Source organism: Acinonyx jubatus, chromosome C1 (assembly GCF_027475565.1).
Source record: "Acinonyx jubatus isolate Ajub_Pintada_27869175 chromosome C1, VMU_Ajub_asm_v1.0, whole genome shotgun sequence".
NCBI classification, from domain to species: domain Eukaryota; kingdom Metazoa; phylum Chordata; class Mammalia; order Carnivora; family Felidae; genus Acinonyx; species Acinonyx jubatus.
Window position 1 is genome coordinate 171,171,829 of NC_069381.1, and position 25,411 is coordinate 171,197,239.

General features: G+C 35.5%; 1 protein-coding gene and 1 long non-coding RNA gene across 2 annotated transcripts in view; one reads left to right on the forward strand and one right to left on the reverse strand.

Annotated features, from left to right (window-relative positions):
- Positions 1–25,411, forward strand: part of FAM171B (family with sequence similarity 171 member B) — a 66,741-nt gene that overhangs the window by 33,500 nt on the left and 7,830 nt on the right. The window contains exons 2-6 of the mRNA XM_027055088.2: positions 5,900–6,133; positions 12,020–12,112; positions 15,220–15,378; positions 19,417–19,587; positions 22,922–23,038. Coding sequence (XP_026910889.2) covers positions 5,900–6,133; positions 12,020–12,112; positions 15,220–15,378; positions 19,417–19,587; positions 22,922–23,038 — 774 coding nt within the window. The remainder of the gene's footprint in view (positions 1–5,899; positions 6,134–12,019; positions 12,113–15,219; positions 15,379–19,416; positions 19,588–22,921; positions 23,039–25,411) is intronic.
- Positions 11,174–24,097, reverse strand: LOC113597927 (uncharacterized). Its single transcript, XR_008295476.1, has 7 exons — positions 23,922–24,097; positions 23,140–23,267; positions 22,914–23,032; positions 20,524–20,680; positions 18,071–18,178; positions 16,450–16,601; positions 11,174–15,074 (listed from the first exon to the last, which is right to left on the reverse strand). It is a non-coding gene; the product is annotated as an uncharacterized LOC113597927 (long non-coding RNA).

Sequence of the window (25,411 nt, forward strand, 5' to 3'; positions counted from 1 at the left end):
AGTGAGCAGTCAATAAACATTTGATGAATTAATGTAGGTGAATATTTCTAATTGTTCCCAACCATTTTATTCCACTATATTTTTGTGCTCTTCATTTTTAGTCTAGTTCTCATTTGAATGCTTAAACCTCAGTAAAGTTTTAAAATTTATTTTATTGTCAGAGTATCTTATACTTAAAATTTGATCTGTGATCTATTTATAAAAGCTTTATAAACCTACTGTGTTTTTAGCCTTACATTCATAGAAAAATGTTGCATATTAAATGAAATTATTGTAGATGCTTGAAATATAACAGAAAAGAAGGGGGCTAGTTTTTGTACAGTAGAAATCTGAAAATAAGGTACAACTCTATGGATACAGTTGTAACCTACATAATGGTAACAACATAATAAGATGATGTCAAGTTCTTTTGAAAAGAAGTGGGGGTTATAATTTATCAGCCCACCCACTTCAAGCTCTAGATGTCACCCAAACAAATAGCTAGCTTTATTTTTCTAAAACCCCTATTAGACTGACTCACTCATCTATATCTTATAGCAAAATCATAATATAGTGTTGGTTCTAATATGCTTTTTCAAGAGCACTTCTTTATGTATAGAGTACTCTTTTGAATTTTAGTTATTCTCATTACTTAACAATGCTTTTAATTATATGATAGTTAATTTTTTCCCCGGCAACCTTAGGACTGTGCTCATTGATGTGTATTTTATTTTTACTTGTTTCTCTCAACATCTAGATTATATGTTTTCTAAGGGTGCAGTTGAAATCATTTGATATTGAACCATTTTTAAACTAATTGTGACATATTGAAAAGAAGATTATGTGGGCAAGACATAATGATTATAATTAAGTGACAGAGAAAATAATAAGTGCATGAAAAGCTGAAAAATGCAATGGAGGAGAGTGGATAGATTATGGAGACAAAAGCACCTGTGGTTGAAAATTATATGTTTAATCGCGGAATCTGTCCCATTTAAATGCCAAAGTATTTTTGTTGGATAATTAGTAGGGGGATTGTTACGGAGATTATATATACATCTATAACATCTGGTTGCCAGCCCTGTTTGCTTAATCAAAATGTTAACACCATGGAAATCAGAAGTGTCTTATTTAAGTCTTGGGCAGGCAATTCTTTATTCTTGTCCTTTTATTTGTAGGAGAAAGAATTGTTTATGCCCCTTTAATAGCAGCAAGCAGGCTTCCAGCTGAGACTTTTTGTTTTTTTTAATGCTATTTTTACTGTTGCTTATGCTGGGGCCACATAAACCCAGCCTAGGGATGGGGTGAAAGGCTCATAGGACCAGCAAATTCTTCTCTGCACTTTCTTCTCTGCACTGGTTGGAAGGAAACAAATAAGCTACTGAATATGGTAAAAACCAAAGCCCTACTGGTTTTCAAGAAGAGATGTGGGGAGTAGAATGCATAGAACTTGGAGTCAGATGAACCTGTCTGTGAATCCTGCCTTAATTGTGCAACTCTAGCCTTAGATTCCTTGCCTTAAAATGGGGGGAAAGTCTTGCAGGTTTGTATTAGGATGAAATTGGACAACACGGATAAGGTTTCTCGCACTCAGCTTGGTGTGTGTGTGTGTCTGTGTGTGTGTGTGTGTGTGTCTGTGTGTCTGTGTGTGTGTGTGTGTGTGTGTCTGTGTCTGTGTATGTGCATGTCATAAATAGCATTAGTTTTTTTTTCCAAATTGAGCTAGAGAGGACCCTGCTGGTCAGGGCTACATTATGTCCTGAGTCTAATAGATCTAAGGAGCAGAAATACGGGATCTCTTCAGAGGAACACTGATTTTGATCGGCAGTATTTGACCTTTGCAAATCATTTTTTTTCCTGAACTTAATAATCATTTTCTCACCAAATTTATTCTTTAATATAATTATTACATGTGGAAAAATAAAACCATCCATTCTAGATTAAAAAATGTTTTGGAAAACATTAAGAATCAAGTCCAGCCTCAGAATGTCAGGAGCCTTTAGTGTGTCTTATTTTGACAACTGTACTTTGACAGGAGGAAACAGAAGACACAGGTTTGTTTTTTTTTATGAATTTCGCTTAAGATCTTACTACACACTGGAGTTTGTCTATAAATCAAAGGCTCTCAGAATTTCTGAAATTAATCTTTGCAGCAAAGGAATTAATCAGAATTCCTACTCCTGAAGATGCTGTTGAAGGAGCCATTGTGGGTACATTTGATTTGAATAAGACCCATTATTAAATTTTATTAGCGAGTCTTAATTCGCTTTTAGTTATGTGCAGTCTCCCTCTTATATGCTTTATCCTCTTTTTGGTACATAACATTATCCTTCCTTCCTGTACCTTCTCTTATGAAAGATAGAGTAGCCCATTAAATAACACATGCTGCGTTTACAGTTGTATCCTGTATCATCCAAGGTGCTTGCTTTGGAAGCAACAGAATCTGCCTCTGGCTACAAGGAATAAAGGGCCTCTGGGGAGGGATGATGCTACAGCTCACAGATCAGCAGGAGGAGCTGTACAACCCACCTCTGGAAGGACAAAGGGCAGGGAGACTTTGGAAAGCTCAGTGGGTAGGTGCTCCTAGACTTTCTAAGATGTTTCAGCTTCAGCAACCATTTGCTTCTGTGTATCTTCAGCCACATTTTGAGGTCCTGACAGAATGTTTCTGGCCCCCGTTAGTGAGGTACTTTGTGCCAGCGGCTCAGTAAATTTCATCTAGGGGATTAGGAGCTGGGCAGTTGGAGGAATTATTTTGAATGGGGCAACTATTTGTCTTCTACACATAGCTTTTATTCTAGGTGGACCTGTTCAAGGACGTTTAGTTTAGGAGGCCATCATGTCACATGTCTGACTTGTTTTTTACACAAGAGTTATATTTCCCATATGAGTTTAAGGCCATGGTTTAATGTGTGTGTCTGTTGGGGAGCTCCCTTTTTTCCTTTTTCTTTCTTTTTTTTTTTTTTTTTAATATTGATTGATTTATTTTTGAGACCGAGAGAGTGCAAGCGGGGGAAAGGCAGAAAGGGAAGGAGACAGAGAATCCCAAGCAGGCTTTGCACTGTTAGCACAGAGCCTGATGCAGGGCATGAATTCATGAGTCATGAGATCATGACCTGGATGGAAGCCAAGAGTTGGACGCTTAACCGACTGAGCCACCCAGACGCCCCCCCTTTTTTTCTTTTTAGTTCATGTTATATAAGCATTTCTCAGTAATTGCAACAATATATTCCTTGAATTAATTTTAGTAGCGTGATCCCAAGACTCCCTGTTACATGGTGTATAAAGATGGCTTTGCAGTCATTCATAGGGATGTGTTTCGGCTAACAAGACCTCTTAAAATGAGTGAGACTTGGAGCAGTTCACATTACTTACCTGAATTCTCATTTTTTCATTGGTAAAGTAGACTTGATATCACATATTTTATAAAAGTATATTGAGATTTTTGTGATAATATACATGCAAGGCTTGGCATTAGGAACATGTGTTTATCCACAGCCCTTCTTCATATTTTGATTTTAAATGTTACAGGATTTTTTTTTTAATTTTAGAGTAATGGGCTGAACTTATAAAATGATGGGAAAATAAATAATTTGAGGAACAGTAGGTGCTAAAAACCAAGGCTTCGTTGACCTTTTAGTACCTGATGCTCCTGAATTTATTAAAAGCAATGATAGTAATGACTAATCACAAATAATTTAACCTCCCACAAAGCTGCCTATTATTAAAAATGCTGAGAGGGCATAGGTATGGATAAATATCAGTAATATATATTTTGCTTTGTTTTCTATTCTCCATATATACATTTGAATATATAGAGATAGTTGTCCTGGAAATTAACAGCTTTTTAGACAGACTAATGGAACCTCATTTTAAGGTATAGCTATCCAGAATATAATCCTCCCTTTTCTTTCCTTTTTCCCAATTCATTCTTCCCATCTCTTCACTCTAAACTGGGGTTAGGATTGCTTTTAAGAGTTGAATCAGGCAGGGCGCCTGGGTGGCTCAGTCGGTTAAGCATCGGACTCTTGGTTTTGGCTCATGATCTCTAGCTTTGTGAGTTCGAGCCCTGCATCAGGCTCCACACTGCACTGCTGTGCAGAGCCTACTTGGGAATCTCTCTCTGTCTCTCTGTCTCCCCCCCTCTCTCTCAGCACCTCCCCTGCTTGTGCTCTCTCTCACACTTAATAAATAAAAAGAAAAGAGTTAAATCAGGCAGTTGTAATGCAGTGGCTTAAGAGCACACACTTTGAGGAGAGATGGTCCCAAGTTTGTGTCCTGTTACTTCCATCTACTGCGGGTTGGCCATGGATGATTTACAAACCTAACCCACAGTTACCAATATATATGATGAAGGAAACAATAATGTCTCTGTAATTAGGATTTTGAAGAGTAAATGGAATGATGCACTTAAAAATGAACACAATGCCTGACTCATTAACCCTCAACACATTTTAGTTCTTGTGGTTATAATTATTATTCTATATATTATTAACATATTTTATTATCATACAGAAGAGGAAATATACTAAAAAATCTTTGTGTCTAAATAGATAATAGTGTTTGAATAACATTTAACTTGAATTTTAGAGTCTTGAAAGGATCAGAGCTCTCTTCTAGCCTGCTAGATTGCATCTTTTCTAGGACTGGGTGATTACTGCAGTAGTTCGACTTGTATTTAAAATGTCTTTGTTATGGTCCAAAAGCAATTTAAAACCTAGTTTATTTTTAACAAAGTTAGAGTATATAAGGTGTAAGAATAGTTTGGTAGTAATCTTCTAGCTCAGGCAATGGTGACAAGGATTTTTTACCTGACCTGCTATTCTTGTGAAAAAATATTTGGAGTGAAATGGGTTTTTGCAAATGTATACCCGCAACATCAGTCCTCATGAGTTATTTCTTACAGATGACGCTAATGTTTGTGAAATGGTCTCCAACTGTTTGTGGAATGGTCTCCAACTGTGGAGAAATAATTTTTATTACTAATGATATTAAGTGACAGCTAACCTCTGTGCTGAACACATTATTTGCATTATTTCATTTTATTACCTCAAAGTAGTTACTATTCTAATTTTACACATGAGCAAATGGACTTTGAGAGGTAACTTCCCCAAAGTCACACATCTAGGGAATGGCAGAGATGGGCATCAACTGACTCCAAAGCCCATTAATAGCGGAAGAGAAGGCCTCTTTGGCAAAGGTGGTAAAGTTGTGATACAGGCTTTACAAACGAATTTCCATGGTGATACAAGTTTTTTTTTTATGAGACATTAACATTGGTATATCCATGAACATATTGTCAAAGATCTATAAAGCTGTAGGTTTAAGTTAGAAACCAGTTAATTCTTATTTTCCTCAATTTATTATCTTACTGTGCTTTCTTACATATTTAACAGATAATATACTTCTTGGTATTTTAAAGATATTATTTTGATATTTGGTAATTTGGAACTGAAACACATCCCATGCTTTCCAGACAACAGAACAAAATAAAGGAGCTAGTCATGCACTAAGGTTTAGTGAGATTGCATTTTATTCTAGGAACTTTGACTATATTTTGAATTAGTTACTTGATAGTATTAGAATTAGTGAGGCCAAGTGAAAATGGGTTTTTCTGAAGACAGAACCTTTGTCTTCCCCTTATTCACTGCTTCCTTTTCTTCTCCTTTTTACTGGCAGAAAAAAAATTGGGATAATAACACTGTGCCTTATTAATAATAAAAATTTATTCAGTTTTAGAAAGAATAATGAATTTGTTGGAATGTTTCTCCCCCTGTGTCAATGCATCCATACATATGTATTTCCAGATTTTATCAGTTTTGTATGGTTATTCAGATGTCTTGAATGACATTTTAAGGTATAGTGACATATGCACCCTAGGATCTGACATGCTGTTATTTCTGGCTTCTTTCTCTTCCAGTGTCTGTATTTATGCTGAAAGTACAGGTGAATGACATCATCAGTCGTCAGTACCTGAGTCAAGCAGTTGTAGAAGTGTTTGTAAACTACACGAAAACAAATTCCACAGTAACTAAGAACAATGGAGCAGTGTTGATAAAAGTACCCTATAAATTAGGGCTCAGCTTAACCATTGTTGCTTACAAGGATGGCTACGTGTTGACACCTCTGCCTTGGAAGACTGGAAAAATGCCAAGTAAGCACTCAACAACAGTGTAAAAGCCTTTACTTAAATGTACATGACTTTTTTTTTTTTTTTTTTTCCTGCTTTGGGAATCTCTTGTTCTAGTAAACTGACAATGAGACAACCCATGTGAAGTCAATACAGAGAGGTTAGAAAGGAGTGCCAGTTGGAAGAAAACATGAAAGTCTTTTTTTTTTTTTTCCCTCACAGAAGCTTGAAAGAGTCCTGAGCAAGAGCTCTGCTCTGGTACAGAGCTTGTCTGCAGGTGGCGGTGAGAGGCTTGGCATGCCCAGAGGATTAGTGAGGAGCAGGGTGGGCCAGATGGTGCAAGGACATTCTTGAAAGTAGAGGCAAAAAGTTTAGATTTATGGGAATCATAAGGCAGTGCAGATTCTTGAGTACAGTAACTGTAAGTTGTTTGGAAACTGAATTTACTTAACAGTGTATGATGTTTAGGCCAAAAACAGGGCTAGAATGGATTCAGGGAGCCTTGCTACAAAGCTGTGGTTGTGCTCCTGGTGGAGAGTAACAGTCTGATGTGAGCGAGGGAATGAAAGGGAGGGGTAAATATAAGAGGCATACTGAAGGAAGAATTGGTAATTACTGTGCCAATCATCATATACACCTTAAACTTACAGTTCTATCAGGTATAGCTCAATAAATCTGAGGAAAAAAAATAAGTGGATAAGACTTAGTGTGACTAATTGGATATTGAGAAGTACAGGCCATAGAAGATACTAGAATGCAAGTCTGATTGGAAGGATGATACTTAGGTAATCAATCTTTTGTGTGTGTGTGTGTGATGGTTATTAGAATTTAGATACTTAATTTGGTTTCATACTGGAAACATTTGAATTCTTGTACTCTTATTCAAGTTTAGAATGAGAAAGAAAATGAAAAATGAATTAGATAAATTAGGACTCATGTGAATGAGATTTAATAAAATCATGACTCAAAAATCTGACTAGGGATATAAAAGGGATATAAAACTGAGGTGAATTCTTGGTCTTATATACTTTAGTTTTTTTTATACAAAATTTTTTTTTAACGTTTATTTATTTTTGAGACAGAGCATGAATCGGGGAGGGTCAGAGAGAGGGAGACACAGAATCTGAAACAGGCTCCAGGCTCTGAGCTGTCAGCACAGAGCCCGACGTGGGGCTTGAACTCACGGACCGCGAGGTCATGACCTGAGCCGAAGTCGGCCGCTTAACCTACTGAGCCACCCAGGCGCCCCACTTTAGTTTTTTTTTAGAAGACGGAGATGAAGCACACTTACTCATTAAATTAGAATTAGAAAAATAATGAAAGAAACTAAAAGATGGGAGAAAGGAAATAAAGATGAAAGTAGATGGACATTAATTAGAAAATGTAGAGAATTGACAAAATGCTAGTTCTTCAAAATAAATTATACATGCATCTGTAATCTAAACAAATAAAGAAATAAAAGACAAGAAAAAATATATAAAATCTTTAAAAAATCAAATGTTCTGTATCAAAGCAATAATCTTAAAAAATCTAATAATTTTGTGATAATATAAATGACTATATTGATTTTAGATGAGGTAGACTGTAACCATGGATAAATGTTCTGAATAAAAATAGCTTGATTCAAAGGCTATTTAAAATTTTTTTAATGTTTAGTTTTGAGAGAGTCAGGGTGTGAGCAGGCGAGGGGCAGAGAGAGGGAGACACAGAATCTGAAACAGACTCCGGGCTATGAGTTGTCAGCACAGAGCCCGATGCAGGGCCTGAACCCATGAACTGGAAGATTGTGACCTGAGCCGGTCAGACGCCCAACTGGCTGAGTCACCCAAGTGCCCCCGCAAAAGGCTATTTTAAAAAAAGACACTCCAAATCATTTTATAAAACCAGTGCAGCCTTGATTCTAACAAAGGTAATGAAAAATTAATGCCTTCACATGTGCTCTCTCTCATATACACATGTACTCCTTTATAGACCAATCTTACTTATAACTCTAAATACAAAAATCCTAAACAGAATAATACAAAAGAGTTTCACCATTGTTTAAATATAGCATTCTGTTAAAACCAAGTAGGATTTTTCTTCTTTGCAGGATTATAAGGATGTGAAATGTGTCAGTCAAATTTACATATCATATTAGTGGAACACTTTATAAGTATCAGATAGCATCAATAATTTTCTGAAATGCATGTTACAAGTTGACCATCCATGCCCAACTAAGAACAAGCTCTTTAAAAACTAGGACCATAAAGATATCCTTAACATGGTAAATATCTCAAATTCATACTTGACTATAAAATAGTAGAGGTGATCCTATGAAAATAAGAAATGGAACACAGATGTCCATATTATTTTACATTATAGATTCTTATCAGAGCAAAAATATATCAACAGACCAAAAAAGAGGATAAGTATAAGAAAGAATCAAAGACATTACTATTTCCAGTTATCATATCCCTGGGAAATTACAAAGCATGAATCTTAAAAATCTCAAAATTAATGGAATTAATGGAATTTGACAGAACTACTAAGTATAGAATTAGCATTGGTACAAGTCAATACATATTCTTATATACCAGAAGTAGTGACCAGTTATGAAAAATAATGAAAAGAAATCCTTTTCAAAACAACAAGGACAAACAAAATATGCAGAAAACCTACAAAAAGTGTGAAATAACCATATATTGGGGAAAATAGAACTACAAATGTTACTAATTGACCTTAAAAAAAAAAAAACTAAAACCCTGGATAAATGGAATGCATTGTACTTCTTTAAGCCTGAATATTGTAAAGATTTCACTTCTTTTTATAGATTTAATGCATTAAAAAACTTGGCAAAATAATTCTTGGAGAATAAAAACCTGGAAATCATTTTAAAAGAAGATTTACTAGAGGTGATTTGCCATTTCATATAACTAAAATAATATGTAGCTACACAATTAAAATTCTGTAATACTGTGATACAAATTAGATACTAAGTAGCATGTATAAGAAAATGTAATCTATGATAAGGTACCAGTATAAATCATTAAGAAAAGGCTGAAAAAAAGTAGTATTAGGATATTTTGGATTCATATTCCAGATATATTGCTCATAGAGTTCAAATGTGGAAAATCAAATTATGTTAAATACAAGAAAATAAAAATGATTAAAAATTTTTTTTAATGTTTATTTTTGAGAGAGAGAGAGACATGGGGGGGGGGAGGGGAAGAGAGAGAGGGAGACACAGAATCCAAAGCAGGCTCCAGGCTCTGAGCTGTCAGCACAGAGCCCGACATGGGGCTCGAACCCACAAGCTGTGAGATCATGACCTGAGCTGAAGTCAGACGTTTGACTGAGCCATCCAGGTGCCCCAAAAATGATTTTTTTTATAAGGAAGGAAACCTAAAAGCAATGAAAGATGTCGCAAAAAGTAGATTGCACTATTTTTAACAAAGGTATTATACAGCATGTGACTATAGGTAAAAATACTGTATTCTATATTTGAAAGTTGCTAAGAGAGTATATCTTAAAAGTTCTTATCACAGGGGGAAAATGTATGTAAGGTGGTGGATATTAACCAGACTTAGTGTGGTAATCACTTTGCAATATATATAAATATTGAATCATTATGTTGACACCTGCAGCTAATAAGTCATACATCAATTATATTTCGAAAAATGTCTAAAAATAGGAAAATATTAGACAGTAAAGAGTAATAGCCTCAACATGTAAATAATTCATACAAATTAGTTAGAAAACACTCAGGTCCTAACTAAATAAGGTAAATGGGCAAAATCCTTACCTGGAATTTTTCAAAACCAGAAAAACAAAAGATTACTAGATATGATAAACTGTTTTATTTTCCTAATAGTCTCAGATTTGCTGTACCAAAGACATACACATTTCTTAGATTTTTCACCTTAGAAAAGTTTTTAAAAAGTGAACATAGTACTGAGAGAGTGAGGTATAGTGAGCTTTCTCGAACATGGTTGGTGGGTGTACAAGTCAGCAAAATTATCTGGTTAGCAATTTTGAAATATGTGTGTCAAAAGTCTTCAAAATCTTCACCTTTGACCCAGTATTCCACTGCTAAGAGTCTATCCTAAAAATAGATATATAAATAACTGAAGTTGCCAGATCTTTGTACATAAGAATGTTGATTCAAATGTTATTTTTTGCAATAATGGTAAAAATGAAAACTATGTGATACTAGTACAGTGGTTAAGTCTTGATATTTCAAGAAAGGACATAAGTGACCTTGACAATGTTAGGAAGAGTTTCTAATGGATGGAAATGCTTATCTTAAATGAAAAAAACAGGGTAAAAATATTCCGCATATAATATTGTACTCCCTATTTAAAAAAAATTTTTTTAACGTTTATTTATTTTTGAGACAGAGAGTATGAACGGGGGAGGGTCAGAGAGAGAGGGAGACACAGAATCTGAAACAGTCTCCAGGCTCTGAGCTGTCAGCACAGAGCCCGACGCGGGGCTCGAACCCACGGACCGCGAGATCGTGCCCTCAGCCGAAGTCAGCCGCTTAACCGACTGAGCCGCCCAGGCGCCCCTGTAGTCCCTATTTAAAAAAAAAACACAGGAAAAATCCAGGAAGACTATACTGAAATATTAATAGTGATTGTCTTTGTCATGGGATTGGGAGGGCCATCACTTTATTCTTACTTTTTTTCTGTATTTCTCAACTTTTCTAGAGTGGATATTCATCCCTTTTATAATGAGAAACCTTTTTTTTTTTTTAAGTGAAAGGAAATCCACATATAAGTTTTAGTGAAGTTCAAAAGATTCTCCTCGGGCTTAATAACCTTCACCTGTGAGGGCTGCCCCCCACCCCTTTTAACAAAGTATCCAAATGTGGGAAAGTGCCCTACTTATAATCATCTCAAGGTCCAAGCTACTACCCTGACACTTTCTAATTTCATAAAGCCACTAATTAGTCTAGCTATCAATGTATTCTGAATTGAAATTATACTTTTGTTTGGTATTTCTTTTCCTATTGTAGGAAAATGGTGTATTTCATTTTATACCCATTCATATATTTTTGTGTTTTATCCTCTTATCAGTCTTTACAGCTCTTTGAAATATCTTAAAACATATTTCCATGCAAATGTATTTTATCCTGTCCTAAGTGATTTAGGATTTTGTTATTTCTGTTAAGTGCTTGTATCGAATAGAAGAGAGCTATCAAATGAGAACTCATTTTTAGTAAGTTTATTTGATCTGTTCTTGCTTATAAAATGGTCTCCCCTCCCCCACACACTTCTGATCTTGAAATAATTTTGTTATCTTTCAGGCCATCTGCACTTACTGATCCCACCCGTTATTTAAGGTACCTACTCTTGTAGGCAGATTTGGCCTCATCCTGCATTGCTACCAATGACTGTGGATAATTTGTTCTGTTACGCATTAAACTGTTTCCTCTTCTGCCAACTTAGAGCTGACAAACCATACTGTGTGGTGAAGAGAGTTGTGCCCTTATGCAGGAAGTTAAAAAAACATCAGTGCATGTAGTCTCTATCTTAGAGAACCTTGAATTGTGGAGCCAAAGTTTTATTTATTTATTTTAATCATAAGGAAATAACAAGTAACAATTGTATGGAGAAAACAGAGGATTATTCAAACATTTAATCTGACAATACATGTCTGGGGTTATAGAACATCATTAGTAATTTTGGTACAAACTATTGGAAATAGAAAGGATTAGTAAAATAGTGATGCCTGACCTTTTTCCCCCTGACTTTACTATAATACTCTTTTTTCCCCTTCATCGTATTTTACATTTATTTTTCCTTTGTTTCCACAGTTTCCCCCCCACCCCACCCCTTCCCACTTTTTAGGGCCTGCTGGAACAGACTATATTTAACCTAGTTTTTCCCCACATTTAATAAAATATTTTAATTGTTCCATATTTCACAGTATATTCATCAGTTACACTTTCGCTGTTCCCGCAAAGCCAAGCAAATATATGGCTATTTGAAGACACTGTTTTAATTACTGGAAAATTAGCTGGTAAGTACAACATTTCTTCTCAACTTGTAGGTAAAAACTTAGTGATAATCACTTTAATTATGTTACTGTAGTTCTTCACTAATGAATTCATGTTAGTTGTAAAAGTCTAAATTGCTCAAGGATGATTAGTACTGCTGTAAGTTGATCTTAACTGATTCTTATTTCACTGTCAAACAACAATATGGGGGTTTGTATAGTGGGAATCATTCTGTACTATTTTAGCATCCTGGCCCCAGTAGGAACATTTGAGTTTCCGAAAGACTGCACTGAGATTCTGAGCTTCTTTCCAAATCACATCTCTCACGGAGCTTTAGTGGTCAGTGAAATTAGGAAAAGGTTGGAACTTTGGGACTCTCTAATGCAGGCACTTCCATCCCTGAGTGGGAAGGGCCTGAGAGTGGGTAAGGTCTTCCCATAGCAGGTGGGATTTACCCCACTTGCATATCCCATGGGCCAGATACAGGAAGCTTTATTTGGAGTCTGATTTAAACTATGACCTCTAGTTCTGCTTTACCAACCCTGAGAATGACAGTTCCAGCATGACCTTTACCCCCCTGCCATCTTCCTTAACTAGTTCTTAGGGGAACCCCCACATTTTGCACTCTTTTACTGCATGTTATATAAAACCTCTATCGATGACAAAAAAATTATTTTTTTGTATTGGGGAATCGATGTTTAAGACTAAAGCATAATAGTAATGACTGATTGGTAAAGGCAGAAAATCCTCAAAGTAAGAGTCCAATAAGAGTCATGGTAAAAAGAAATTGTGAAAGTTCATTTTCAGAAGCTATCTTTTTTTAATGTTTATTTTTGACAGGAGGAAGGGCAGAGAGAGAGAGAGAGTACAAGTGGGAGAGGGAACAGAAAGAGAGAGAGAAAGAGAATCCAAATCAGGCTCCAGGCTCTGAGCTGTCAGCACACAGCCCAATGCGGGGCTTGAACTCACCGTGAGATCACAACCTGAGCCAAAGTCTGATAATCGACTGAGCCACCCAGGCGCCCCTCAGAAGTTATCTTATTTCAAAAATATTAAAGAAAATATTTGGAAAAAAAAATTAAACCAGCGTGTGATTAATTTACTGAGGAAATTACCAGAATCTTACTCTTGAAATCTAATAGATTTAATAGAATTTTGAGTTGCAAGTTTGCTCTGCCTGGCAGGATGGGTGCATGTGGCATGGTGTGCAGAAGGATGAAAAGTAAATAGGAACTATTTACCATAGAGAAAGGCTACACGTTATGCTGCTGGGACCTTAGTAAAAACGGTCCCTCTTCAGCAGCACCTTCTTGTTAAGGTTGTGTTTTGACACATTCCTACTTCATACTGTCTTCTTCAAACCCCATTACAAATTGTAATTTCCTCCAGAATATATGAAATAGATTAGTGTGAACATGTCCATATGCCACTCCTTTGCATTTTACCAAGCAATGGTGAGCACTCATTTATCTGGGAGATACTGTCTATATCTCCATGAGAACACTGTGGGCTCTCTTGAGTTCTCAGCTTCCTTTTACTACCTCAGTGTCCTAAGAGTTGACCCATTGAAAAGCTAAGCAGGAAAGGAGGGGTGTTTCTGCAGATGATAAATCCTTCCTTGGAAGATACACATCCTCACTTCTCAACTTCCATAAAACATTAATATTTTTTCTTCCAGGATTTGATCAGACAGGTGTTCAGTTTGTACAATGAAAATGTGTTAGGTTTGTGTGTGTTTGTGATAAAAAGGGAGCAGGAGAAATTAGAAACTTCAGGAATGTACAAAACCTTAGAGAGGCTCAGGCAGACATTTTACTTAGTGTACATGTTTTCAGTTATAAGAAATTTGGGGCTTCAGCATAATTAAGGCACATGTATATTTTTAACTTTATATTTGAAAATAACTTCAAATGCAGAAATAATTTCAAAATATAGAAAAGTTGCAAGGATAAGAGACAACTCCTGTATAACCTCTACTCAAATTTAGCTATTGATAACATTTTATTCCATTTGCTTTACTACATGTGTATTTGTGCTCTGGGGATGCATACTTTTTTTCTGAACCATTTGAAGGTAAGTTACATGCATCGTGGACTTTTACCTCTAAATACTTAAGCATGCACTTGATAAGATTTGGGATATTAAGTGGCCACAACACAGTTCAGCCAATTTAATGTTGAAAGGATAACTTACCATCCAAATTCCAATTTTGGCCACTGGAGCTTTTTTTTTTTTTGTCACTCCAGTTTAGGGTCAAATGTTACATTCAGTTTTCATGTCTCAGCCTCTATTAATGTGAAATATTTCCACAACACTTTTTTAAGGCAGGTATTTTAACAGAGTAAGGTGTAGATAGTACTTGTAAAGTGATCAGAAGGTATTAGATTATACCCTCAATTTAACCAAAGAAGAGTAATATAAATGTGTTGTTTTTAGTTATATCTCTTACTTTCCAGGTATTAGTTTTTCTAGCTTCATATGTAAATAATACACTGATTTTGAAAATTATGTTACATTTTTGTCATGTTTTGTGATGTAACTATTTAGAAACTGACACTTTAAAAATTCTAATAATTGAACTGATTGCTTTCGTCTTTGTCAGCAACCTTAAAGTCCAAAGCAATAGCTGATGTTTCTGATGAGTTTCAAGGATTTAAGAGTTGACCCTTAAATTGTTAAAAATACATTGATTACAGAAATATCAATACTATCACTGAATTTTCACTTTGTAAGTTATATTAAAGGATAGTCAATTCAAAGTTATTAACACGAGATAACATTTATCAATTGAATACCTGACATTTGGATTGGTTCCAGGCCATTCTGGCATGCACCATTAGCTTGTGTTACAGAAATGAAACCCCAAGTGAATCAAATGGGCTAAAATGGTCAGTATGCGGTTTCCTAGAGTAAAACCCAAAAAGGATGAAGAAATTCTGGGCAGTAGAATCAAGTGGTCTCCAGGATAAAGGTGCCTTGTGTGACCTAAAGAAAGGAAGATTTCTTATTTCAATTCAGAATTTAAAATATTAATTATAAGGAGATGTTAACGTAACATGTCCTGAGCAACGATGTTATGCCTAATATGCATTTGTTTTGTCCATTTGTTAATGAAATTTCCTTTTTGCAGATGCCAAATCTCAACCAAGTGTTCAGTTTTCAAAAGCCTTAATTAAACTACCTGACAACCATCATATTAGCAACGTAACAGGCTATCTTACAGTTCTACAACAATTTTTGAAAGTGGACAATTTCCTGTATACAACTGGAATTATGCTCAATAAATCAGGTACTATCTAGCTTTTATATAAATAATATTTAAAAGAAACAGTATATAAAGCTAGTTATTAAAATGTTATAAGGCAATTTTCTTTTATCCAGTGAAAGAAAAATTATACCATAATCTTCTGTATACATTATATTAAATTAATGAAAAGTTTAATGTACAGGATATTTCTATCCAAAGAAAATAGTAATGATACTGTATAACTTTGCAGGTTAAAAAAATACATAAAAATGAAAATTTGACCTAAAGAAGTTTATACATGTTTTTAGAATTTGACCTTCAATTATTATCAAATTAATCAGAACTGTCAATAATTGTTAGACATAAAAAGTTTATAGATGGGAGTAACCAACTGGAAGTTTTTCTTAAATAAATTTGATATTCTAAGTTAGTAAAATTATAAGTTTTTGAAAAACATATACAGTTGACCCTTGAACAATGTAGAGATTGCCTCCCCCCAGTTAAAAAACTCATATAACTTTTTGATTCTCCAGAAATGTAACTACTGATTGCCTACTGTTGACCAGAAGCCTTACCAATAACTGTCAATTAACACATATTTTGTATATTATATGTGTTATTTACTGTATTCTTACAATAAGCTAGAGGAAGGAAAGTGTTAAGAAAATCCTAAGAAAGAGAAAATACATTTACGGTACTGCATTTATCAAAAACAATGCACATGTGCACTTCAAACCCATGTTATTCAAGGGTCAGCTGTATTCCAGATTCAGCAGCATATATATATAGTTCTCTCTCTATATATATACACACACAGTATAGGGCTGTCACAACCTAACAGGTAAGAGGATGATGGGCTTTTACATTTTATTTAATATACCCATGAATAAACCCCGTAAAATCTCTCTTCTCTCTACATCCACCTTTGTTCCACTATTTCTACCACCTGTGGCAACATATAATGGAAACGCCACTGTTTTTAAAAATCACCCCAGTCTATAATTTTGATGATTTTATTTAGGTCAAATTTTGTTCCATTTCATTTGGGGAACAACCAGAAATTAGAGTAATAAGCGTATAGATGTTTTGGTTAGTTTTGTTTTTTTTTCTTACCTGTTGTAGCCAATGCTATTGGTGCTTCAGCAAGATGACTGTCCCTCCTCTGTTATGGGCCTGTGTTTTCTGCTGCACACATCTGTGACTCTGCCTAAAGGCATTCCGTGGTCCAGCAAGCAGGCGAGGCCCTCACTAGGGCAAGCTCTCAACTAATAGACAAGAGTACAAAGAGAGTGCATATCTATTCCTTAATAATCTTTTTTTGTCTTCCTTCTTCTTTATATGTCTCCACTCCCTCAATGGTGGGTACTTCCTCCCAAATTGATATCTCAGGCTTAGCTTCTTGAAGAAGCCAATCTAAGACACCTGCCAAAATTTTCCAGATGGAAGTTATAGGATGCTCAAAATAAAAACATTTACAAGGATGGGACCAGTCTACCATATCACAAATGAAGCTCATGTGGTCCTGAGGACTTTTTATGGTCAAGATTCATTAGGCCCAGTGGGAAGGGGACATAATGGGTGCTTCCTTCCAGCATTCCTCTACCACCTGCTTTTGAGACTATTCATTCACTGTTTCAGTTATCCTGAGAGTGCTGCTAACATTTTAAAAGTTCTAGAGCAGTGCCGCCAATGGCAATGTTCTTCTGCTCTATCCGATATGGTAGCTACTAGCCACGTGTCTGTTGAGCTCTTGAAATATAACTAGTACACTGAGGAACTAAAGCACTAACGTCCTTTAAATTGCAACATGTTGCTGGTGGCTACTGTATTGGATTGGCTATTGTATTGGATAGTTCTAGTGGTCTGTGAGTAAAAGTTTTTTTCAAGTTGCGTCCTTATCATTATCTTTTAGTCTCTTTTTCTCTTGTACCATTCTCTTTTCCTTCTTTTTTGAGTTGAGTTGGCCTTATCTCACATGGTGGGGAGCTGATCTCATAATTTCAGCTGCATTTAGGATGTAAAGCCACTGATGCACAGAACCGAGGGGTGGGAGTGGAGTGAAGAGCAGGCACCTCAGAAAGCCAGCTGGCTTTACTAAACAGTTTGACATAAGAAATTATAACTACTTACAGATTACATAATAATTTATTTGTGCTTACATTGGATTTGTACTAGTGTAACTGGTCTACAAAATATGTATGCCATTACTTTGCTTATCTTATATTAGTGTTTCAGGAAGTTTACCAAGGCTAATTGTCTTCTATTTCATTGAAGTTTTTCATTAAGCCAGTAATTGCTCTGACAGGTGAAGATACACACCAGATATAGTAGTAGTGATCATGAGAATTCCTTTCCAGGGCCTGGAAGGCCCTCTGTATTTCTACCTCTCTGCCCTCCAACCTTCTTTCGTTCTTAAACATGCCAAGATCACCTCTGATTTGGGGGTTTTTCACTTGTTTCTTCTTCCTGGAAAGCTCTTCTCTGAGGTCTTTGTATGGATGGCATCTTATCATTTGGCCACAGCTCAAACATCCCCTCCTTAGAGAGGCAACTTTTATGACCATGCAATTACATTGCCTTTCCAGATTTTCCTTAAAGCACTGATAAAGCAGCTTCTACCATACATTTATATTCCGGTGGAGGAAAAATTGACAATGAGCAAAGAAATGGAAAAAAGCATTCTTGATGGTAATGCAGATGGTGAAAAACATATCTCAAGAGATCATGTACTCACTGTGTCTTTGGAACCAAGATGAGTAGGTGGTGCCAATAGGGGCTCTGTTATAAATATTTGTTAAATGATGAACAAAACTCTAGCTTTTATTCAAAGATTCAGGTTTATCTACAAAGAGCAAATTATATATAATAAATACACTAGAGTCAACTCTTTCTAATGTGTTAGTAAATTACTTGGAAAATCTAAAATTATCAAATTATTTGTAGAAAATTTATATTAAATTTTAACATCTGTAACCATATTACTTTATTCATTATAAATATTCTGGTATAGATTATTTTTGGCATCGCTAATATTTAAAAACAAAACAAAGGCATTTTCTACTCTTTTCCTGTCAGTAATAGAGAAATATAGGTAGCTCCTGATGTTTAAGAAGGCATATTATAAATTGTATGTATAATTATACTTTAAAACCTTAGGCAAAACACTATAACCAATTCTTCTCTTAATCTCATTTCCCTACTTTCAAGCTTTGAAGTCTAATAATATTTTATTATTAATATTTAGTCTGTTTATATTCCTTCAGTTATGCTATTAATCAAATATATATCAAAGCTTATTACTTTTATCAGCAAACAATATTGCTGATTTTGTTTCATGTTTGTCAAACCTGTGAAAATTTGCATTTTGAATCAGAATGTTTTTTCCACGAGGTAACTTCAAGGAACATAGCTCAGTCTGTTGGTTCTTGTACTTGAAACAGACACTCTTAGGGACAGGAGAGACTGGCTTATAGACCCAAATCTGCATTGATGACTTGAGGTGGTAGAACCTTTATTTGGGTAGGACACTTGTGAACTGTATTTTTTTGCTGTTGTTTTGTAGGTTTTTAAAACATTGAATTAGGTTCTGGTGACCTTAAATCACATGACTCTGAAAGAATTAGATCTCTGGGCTCATGTTGATTTGTCAAGTTACATGAGTATAACCTATATTTATGATATATTTTACAATTCTTTCATGAGGACCCAGTATCTATTTAATATTAAAGTGGATAACCATAGGTGAAATAAATGAATTAGATATTTTAGGCCCGTATTACTTTGTTATTTTTTTTTAATTTTTTTTAACCTTTTTATTTATTTTTGAGACAGAGAGAGACAGAGCATGAATGGGAGAGGGGCAGAGAGAGAGGGAGACACAGAATCGGAAGCAGGCTCCAGGCCCTGAGCCATCAGCCCAGAGCCCGACGCGGGGCTCGAACTCACGGACCGCGAGATCGTGACCTAGCCGAAGTCGGACGCTTAACTGACTGAGCCACCCAGGCGCCCAAACTTTGTTATTAATATGTAACTACAACGTGTATTCTACATATGGTTTTAATAAACTGTCTTCTTTTTTAGGTTTTGAAAGTACTGAATTGACTCCTCTTGCTGCAATATGCGTGAAAATATATTCTGGAGGAAAAGAATTAAAGGTGGATGGCTCTATTCAAGTGTCTCTCCCCCTTATACATACAAATGATGTAAGTGCAGGGGATCAGATACCTGCCTGGACATTTGATATGAACATAGGTATGTGAGCTACGTGAAAATACTCTGAATATTTTCCTTTTGGGTGTTTGAATGTTTGATCTTAAAGATAGGTTTCCATATTACTATTAAAGATTTTTTCAGCTTTATTGAGGTATAATTGGCAAATTTTTATATGCTGACTATAGAATAATTAAAAATTAATGTGTCTTATTTAAAACATTAAAATATATCATTTATATTTGAATGATTTATCTTTAGTAGAGCACTAAATCAGTAATGTTACAATTTTAAGCACTTTATCAATGACCAGAATTTGGCCCCACTTTGATTAATATAATACAATTGTGGGGAAAATGATGCCAATATGTTACATGTAAAGAATAGTATTATTTATTCACATTCCTTTTTTATTAAAGTAAGCACTATGCCCAACATAGGGCTTGAACTCATAACCGAGATCGAGAGTCGTGTGCTCTACTGGCTGAACCACCCAGTCACCCCTCCCTTGCCTTTTATATTTCCTAAGATCTTTAACAGAAAAGTATAAATAAATTTTTAAAAAAACTATTTCTACTCTTCTAGGTTTTTGTTTTGATAAGCAATATGAACTTATATCTAAAAGGTTGGTTAAGGCAATTAAGAAATGTATGTTAATTTCATGAAAATAAATGACATTCTGCTATTAAGATACAGAGTGGTTATTAAAAAAAAAAAAAATCTCAGGTACCAATTTTGGTCCTGAGTTTAGTCTCCTAAGTAGAAGTACTTTTTCCTTCTCTGCTTCCCTTGGTTTTGTTCTTGTGTTTCCATGTAAATAAGAGGAGTGTCTTTAAATTACTAAAAAAGGGGGGAGGGGGCGGGGATATGATCCACAATTGTTTTGGATGAGTCAAGATACAGAGCCTAGACAGTTTCACAGGATTTGATTTCTCTCATGTTTTCTCTGTGTTAATACCTTTCTGGGATAAGATTTACCTTCAGAGTGGCAAGAAGAGAGTGTAGGTGTTCTGACTTGACACACAGGTTGAAGTCCAATGGCAAGAGATTCTTTTCCCAGTAGCAATTGTACAAGCTCTTGGATTCACTGCAGTTATAGAATTTTCATGCCCATCTCCGAACCAGCCTTTGTGGTCTGCAAATAGACTGTACAGATTTATTTAGGCTTAAGATTCTGTGTTGGAGGCCCAAACTAATCATGTGGACTGAGAATATGGAGCAGTTAACCTTCAAAAGAGATTTGGAATGAGATTTCACTGCAGTTGGATTGGAAGGGTAGTTAGGCAAAAAAAAAAAAAAAAAAAAAAAGAAAAAAAATCCAAATACCTGTTTACTACAAAATGTAAACAATAATATATAGTTGCCACTGTTTTTAAAAACATGTATATAAGTAGAAAGGATAGTTGTAAGAGAAAGTCTCTCAATGTGATTCTATGCTCAGTACTGCACTTCTGTCACCAAATGTGGGGGTGTTTTTCTCACACCAAGCAGTTCTCTACCAGCCGGGTATCCTAAAATTCAATTCAGACACTACCTACCTAGAATTAGCATCAGATTCCACAGGTTAAAGGCTCAGTCTTCCAAGAGTGTCCCCTAACCCCCACCTCAGAGGCCAATTACAAGTCCAGTTTATCATCTGTGCTTCTGACCAACTGGCTATAAACTGGAGGTTCCCATGATCTTCTCCTCAACCTTGATAGTTGCTAGAACAGCTCACAGGAAAACAGTTTACTTACTATATTATCAGTTTATTATAGAAGAATATCCTCTCCTCTGGGTGCATCCCCTCCCACCACCTCCATGTGTTCACCAGCTCTGTTCTTCGAACCCTGTAGTTCAGGTATTTTTATGTAGGCATGATTGTCATTGACCATTGGTGATTGAACTTAATCTTCAGCCCATCTCCCCTTTCTGCAGGAGTAGGGTGAAGCTGAAAATTCCAACCTTCTAATCACTTGGTGGGTTTCCCTGGCAACCAGCCCAATCCACAGGGACTTTCCAAAACTCACCTCATTAACATGAACTCAGGTGTAGTTGAAAGTGGCTTGTTAGGAACTACAAGAGGTACTCTTTCCATAGGTAACATTGCATTTTATTACATAGATAACTCCAAGGATTTCCAAAGCTCTGTGTAAGGACTGGGGACTAAAACCAAATATAATATATTGTAATCATTGGATTAAGAGCTCTAAGCCCTAGATTCTAGTCCATTCACCAGCAGTGTGATTTTTTAAAAAAATGTTTATTATGAGAGCGAGAGAGATTTATTTACTATGAGCGTGAGCGAGAGAAAGAGAGCACAAGCAGGGGAGGGGTAGAGAGAGATAATCCCAAGCAGACTCTGTACATCAGCACAGAGCCTAAGGCGGGGCTCGATCACGAACCCATGAGATAATGACCTGAGCCGAAATCAAGAGTCCAGTGCTTAACCAACTGAGCCACCCAGGCACCCCACCAGCCGTGTGATTTTGAACAAATCACTTATTTGGGCCTGAATTTCCTAATTTGTTGAATGAAAGAATTGTTTTAAAACAACATTTTAAAGAATCTGTTTTGAGTTCTGATTTCTGATTATTCGTCCTGACAGAGGCTTTGTACCCTCCAGTAACAAAATTTTTAAATTCATATATTCGATATATAATGCTTAATTGTATGACTATTTAAAAACCAGTAAGTTGATCCATTTCTGTCATTTCAAGTTTGTCTACCTTATTAAATACTGTTTTACATGTTGTAGGTATATCATTACAGTGAATTAATAAACCAAGTACAAATATACACTGAACTTATAAAAAACTTTGTTATGCTGAACTTTATAAAAGATCTGGGTTTTACTGAATTTTTTTCTATGGATGGCATTTTATTAGATAGTATTTTTAAAAACATTCTTAAAAATTTCATTCTAAAAGAGCTATGCCAACAGTAATAGACCAAAACAGTATTTAATAAAAAAATTAATGAGGCCATAAAACATATATTACAAGTGTTTAATCAGAATCCTGGAACAGGTGACAAATAGCCACCTATTGATAAATTTGAATTTCACTATTCACATCCTTAAAACCTATCTCAATATGTACAATTTAAACATTATTCGGAGAGTTGTGATTTCTCTAAATAATGTGTACATTCTTAGTTTATTTATAATGATTTTCTTTCCTTTAGTCATAACAATCATTCAAATCATCCCATTGTATATATTACAATATAAACTATATTTTGATATAATATGTATTATCTCATAATATATTGCCAGAGTCTTCATAATTTTTGAAAGAGTTCTGCAAAAACAGTCTATACATGACTAGCAGCAAACAACTATCAGCCTTAAAGATCTATACACTAACTGATTGGGATTTTTTACTTACCTTTTTAGGTGCTTGGGTAAATCATGGCCAGGGAATGGTCAAGGAACATAACAATCACTTCGTCTGGACATATGATGCACCACGTTTGGGCTACTGGATAGCTGCTCCACTTCCAGGAACTAGAGGTATTGTAAAAATGAAACAAAAGGCATTTGAAAACATCCAAATAGTCAAACTGGAATTGATATCACTAGATCTCGATTTTATTCTAAACTTTGCCACTTACAGACTGTATGATGTTGGAAAAAGCTTCTAGTCTGTTGATCTCCGCTTTCTTTTAATTTTTTTCATGTGTATAAGAAAAGATTAAGCTCTGTGAACTCTGAGGTTTTTATAGCATGATGTCTGATGAATCTGTAAAGTGTAAAGTTTGTTCAATAAAGCGTTTACTTTTCACGATAAATTTTACCCAGATCAGTTAAAGCGTTGGGTTGCAAGCAACAGGAACAGATCTTAGATAATTACATAAAATGTATTAGGATGCAGGGAGTTCATAGGATCCCAGGGAAGGCTGAAGAACTAGGTTCTAAAAGGCAGGAATCCTAGGGCACCCGGTTACCAGGCCTACTTGACTGTCTTTGCAGAATTGCTGCTCCATGTACAGCTGACTCCAACCCTTTGTGATCTTTCCTCACACTGTTCCTTCATTCTAGAGATAAAGAGTTTGGTTTGCCCAGACATGGGTCATGAGCACACCCCTGGGGTGAGGGCTATTGAAAAATAGTGTCCCCAGATTTTCTCAATATAAGACATGTGATACCCCAAATGAAGGTTGGCCTGACATAGGAGCTGAGGGTGGACAAAAACTAAGTCTTGTCCACTAGGAATGATCTATTCATGTTCTAGGTCAAATGAGTATTTTATTTTTCCTAGATTGGACATGCTATCAGATTATTTATATGATTTAAAGTAAGGAAATCCTATACATGCATCTTGAGTTGTGTAAATCTCTCAAAATACTCAAACATTGCATGTTTTATCCATTAAATCTTCTTACAGTCTTCTAACCTGCGGTAGTGTAGTCTGATTGCACCACGGGCTTAGTATCATTTTCTGGGCCTTTTGGGTGCTCACTGTATCAATTGAATGCTTCGTGGCTTTGCCTGTCGCCAGCTTTGCTAAGTCAGCTTCCAGCCTTCATCATCTTCTTCCTCTGGTCTCTTACGACATTCTCCTTTAACCTGTGGGTTTGTTTATAAAAACAAAACCAAGTAAAACCATCAGGGTCATTTTAGTGAAGCTTTGGGGGAGTGTGAAGGTTGAATGCATATGTCGTTCCTACATCTTTAATCATGTGTCAGAGAATTCTTTTGGTTTGTTGAGTGTTTTGGCTCCCAGCTGAGAGGCAGCTGCAACCTGGCTATTTCATGCTAGTCAGGCACAGCCCCAGTGCACACCCTGACCCAGGATGTGGATGACATTGTACATACATTTCTCTGCAGCCTTCTATCACCTAACTTTGTTATGGCGGCCTGTTAATAATTCGAAGGCTCTCAGTTCTTTCTGAAGATGTCTTTTTCGATAGTTTAATTTTTATCATTTTATATTGACAGCCTTTGAATTTTAAACCATGCAAGGTAACAAGACTTTTTTTTTTTTTCAATGAAGCTAACATGTAATATTCCAAGAGAAGAAATATGAGCCATTTAACCATTATGATCAAGGGGGATGTTCTCTCTGTTTTTGTTTGAACTTAGTACTTATGAGATTATTTATTCAGAAACTAGAGGGTGGTTACTTTTGTTCTTCATGATGCAAAATATCCTGCAGTCTTGCCAGCTGTCTGGCCATATTTCATTCTAGATTTGCAACTGTAATGAAATATTGATGAAAACGAACAATTAATATTTAATACTCAGCTCAACTAAATCCCAGTTATTTCATTTCCAATAAAAATAACCCAGGGAACACTTGAGTTTTATAGAGAAGTGTACTTTCCATTAAAAAATACCTGAAATCACCTTATAGAAGATGACTAGGAATTACAAAAGCCAAATTTTCCAAAGTAGGTGGAAGTTTTGTTTTAGCTTATAGTTCAGAGAAGATTTTGTGTGAATCAGAGTATGAAAATAGAAATGTGGGATTCCCATTTAGTTTGAATTAGATAACTTCTAGTGATGCTTTTGAAAAATCCATTCTGCGAGCCTATCACAGAGGAACACTATACTAGAAATATGGATAGCTTGATTGTAGCTCTGGCTTTGCCGATAATTTATCCGGCTGAGTTTGAAATATGTACTTGCCTATCTGAGTGTTAGTTTTCTTATTTCTAAATGGTAGGAGTTGGATATGATGATCCTTAATGCCCCCTAAAATTTTAGATTGTGAGTAAAATCACATTTTGTAAAATCAACATTGGTCTTCTGATGGACTAGGTGCTGGAGCCACTTAAAGTTTAGCCAATAACATACTAAATCTGTTTTTTAAATACATTTTGAATGGAATTCTAGAATTCCTTGGAAAATAAGTGCAAGAAATTAAAATCAAGTGATTGCTAT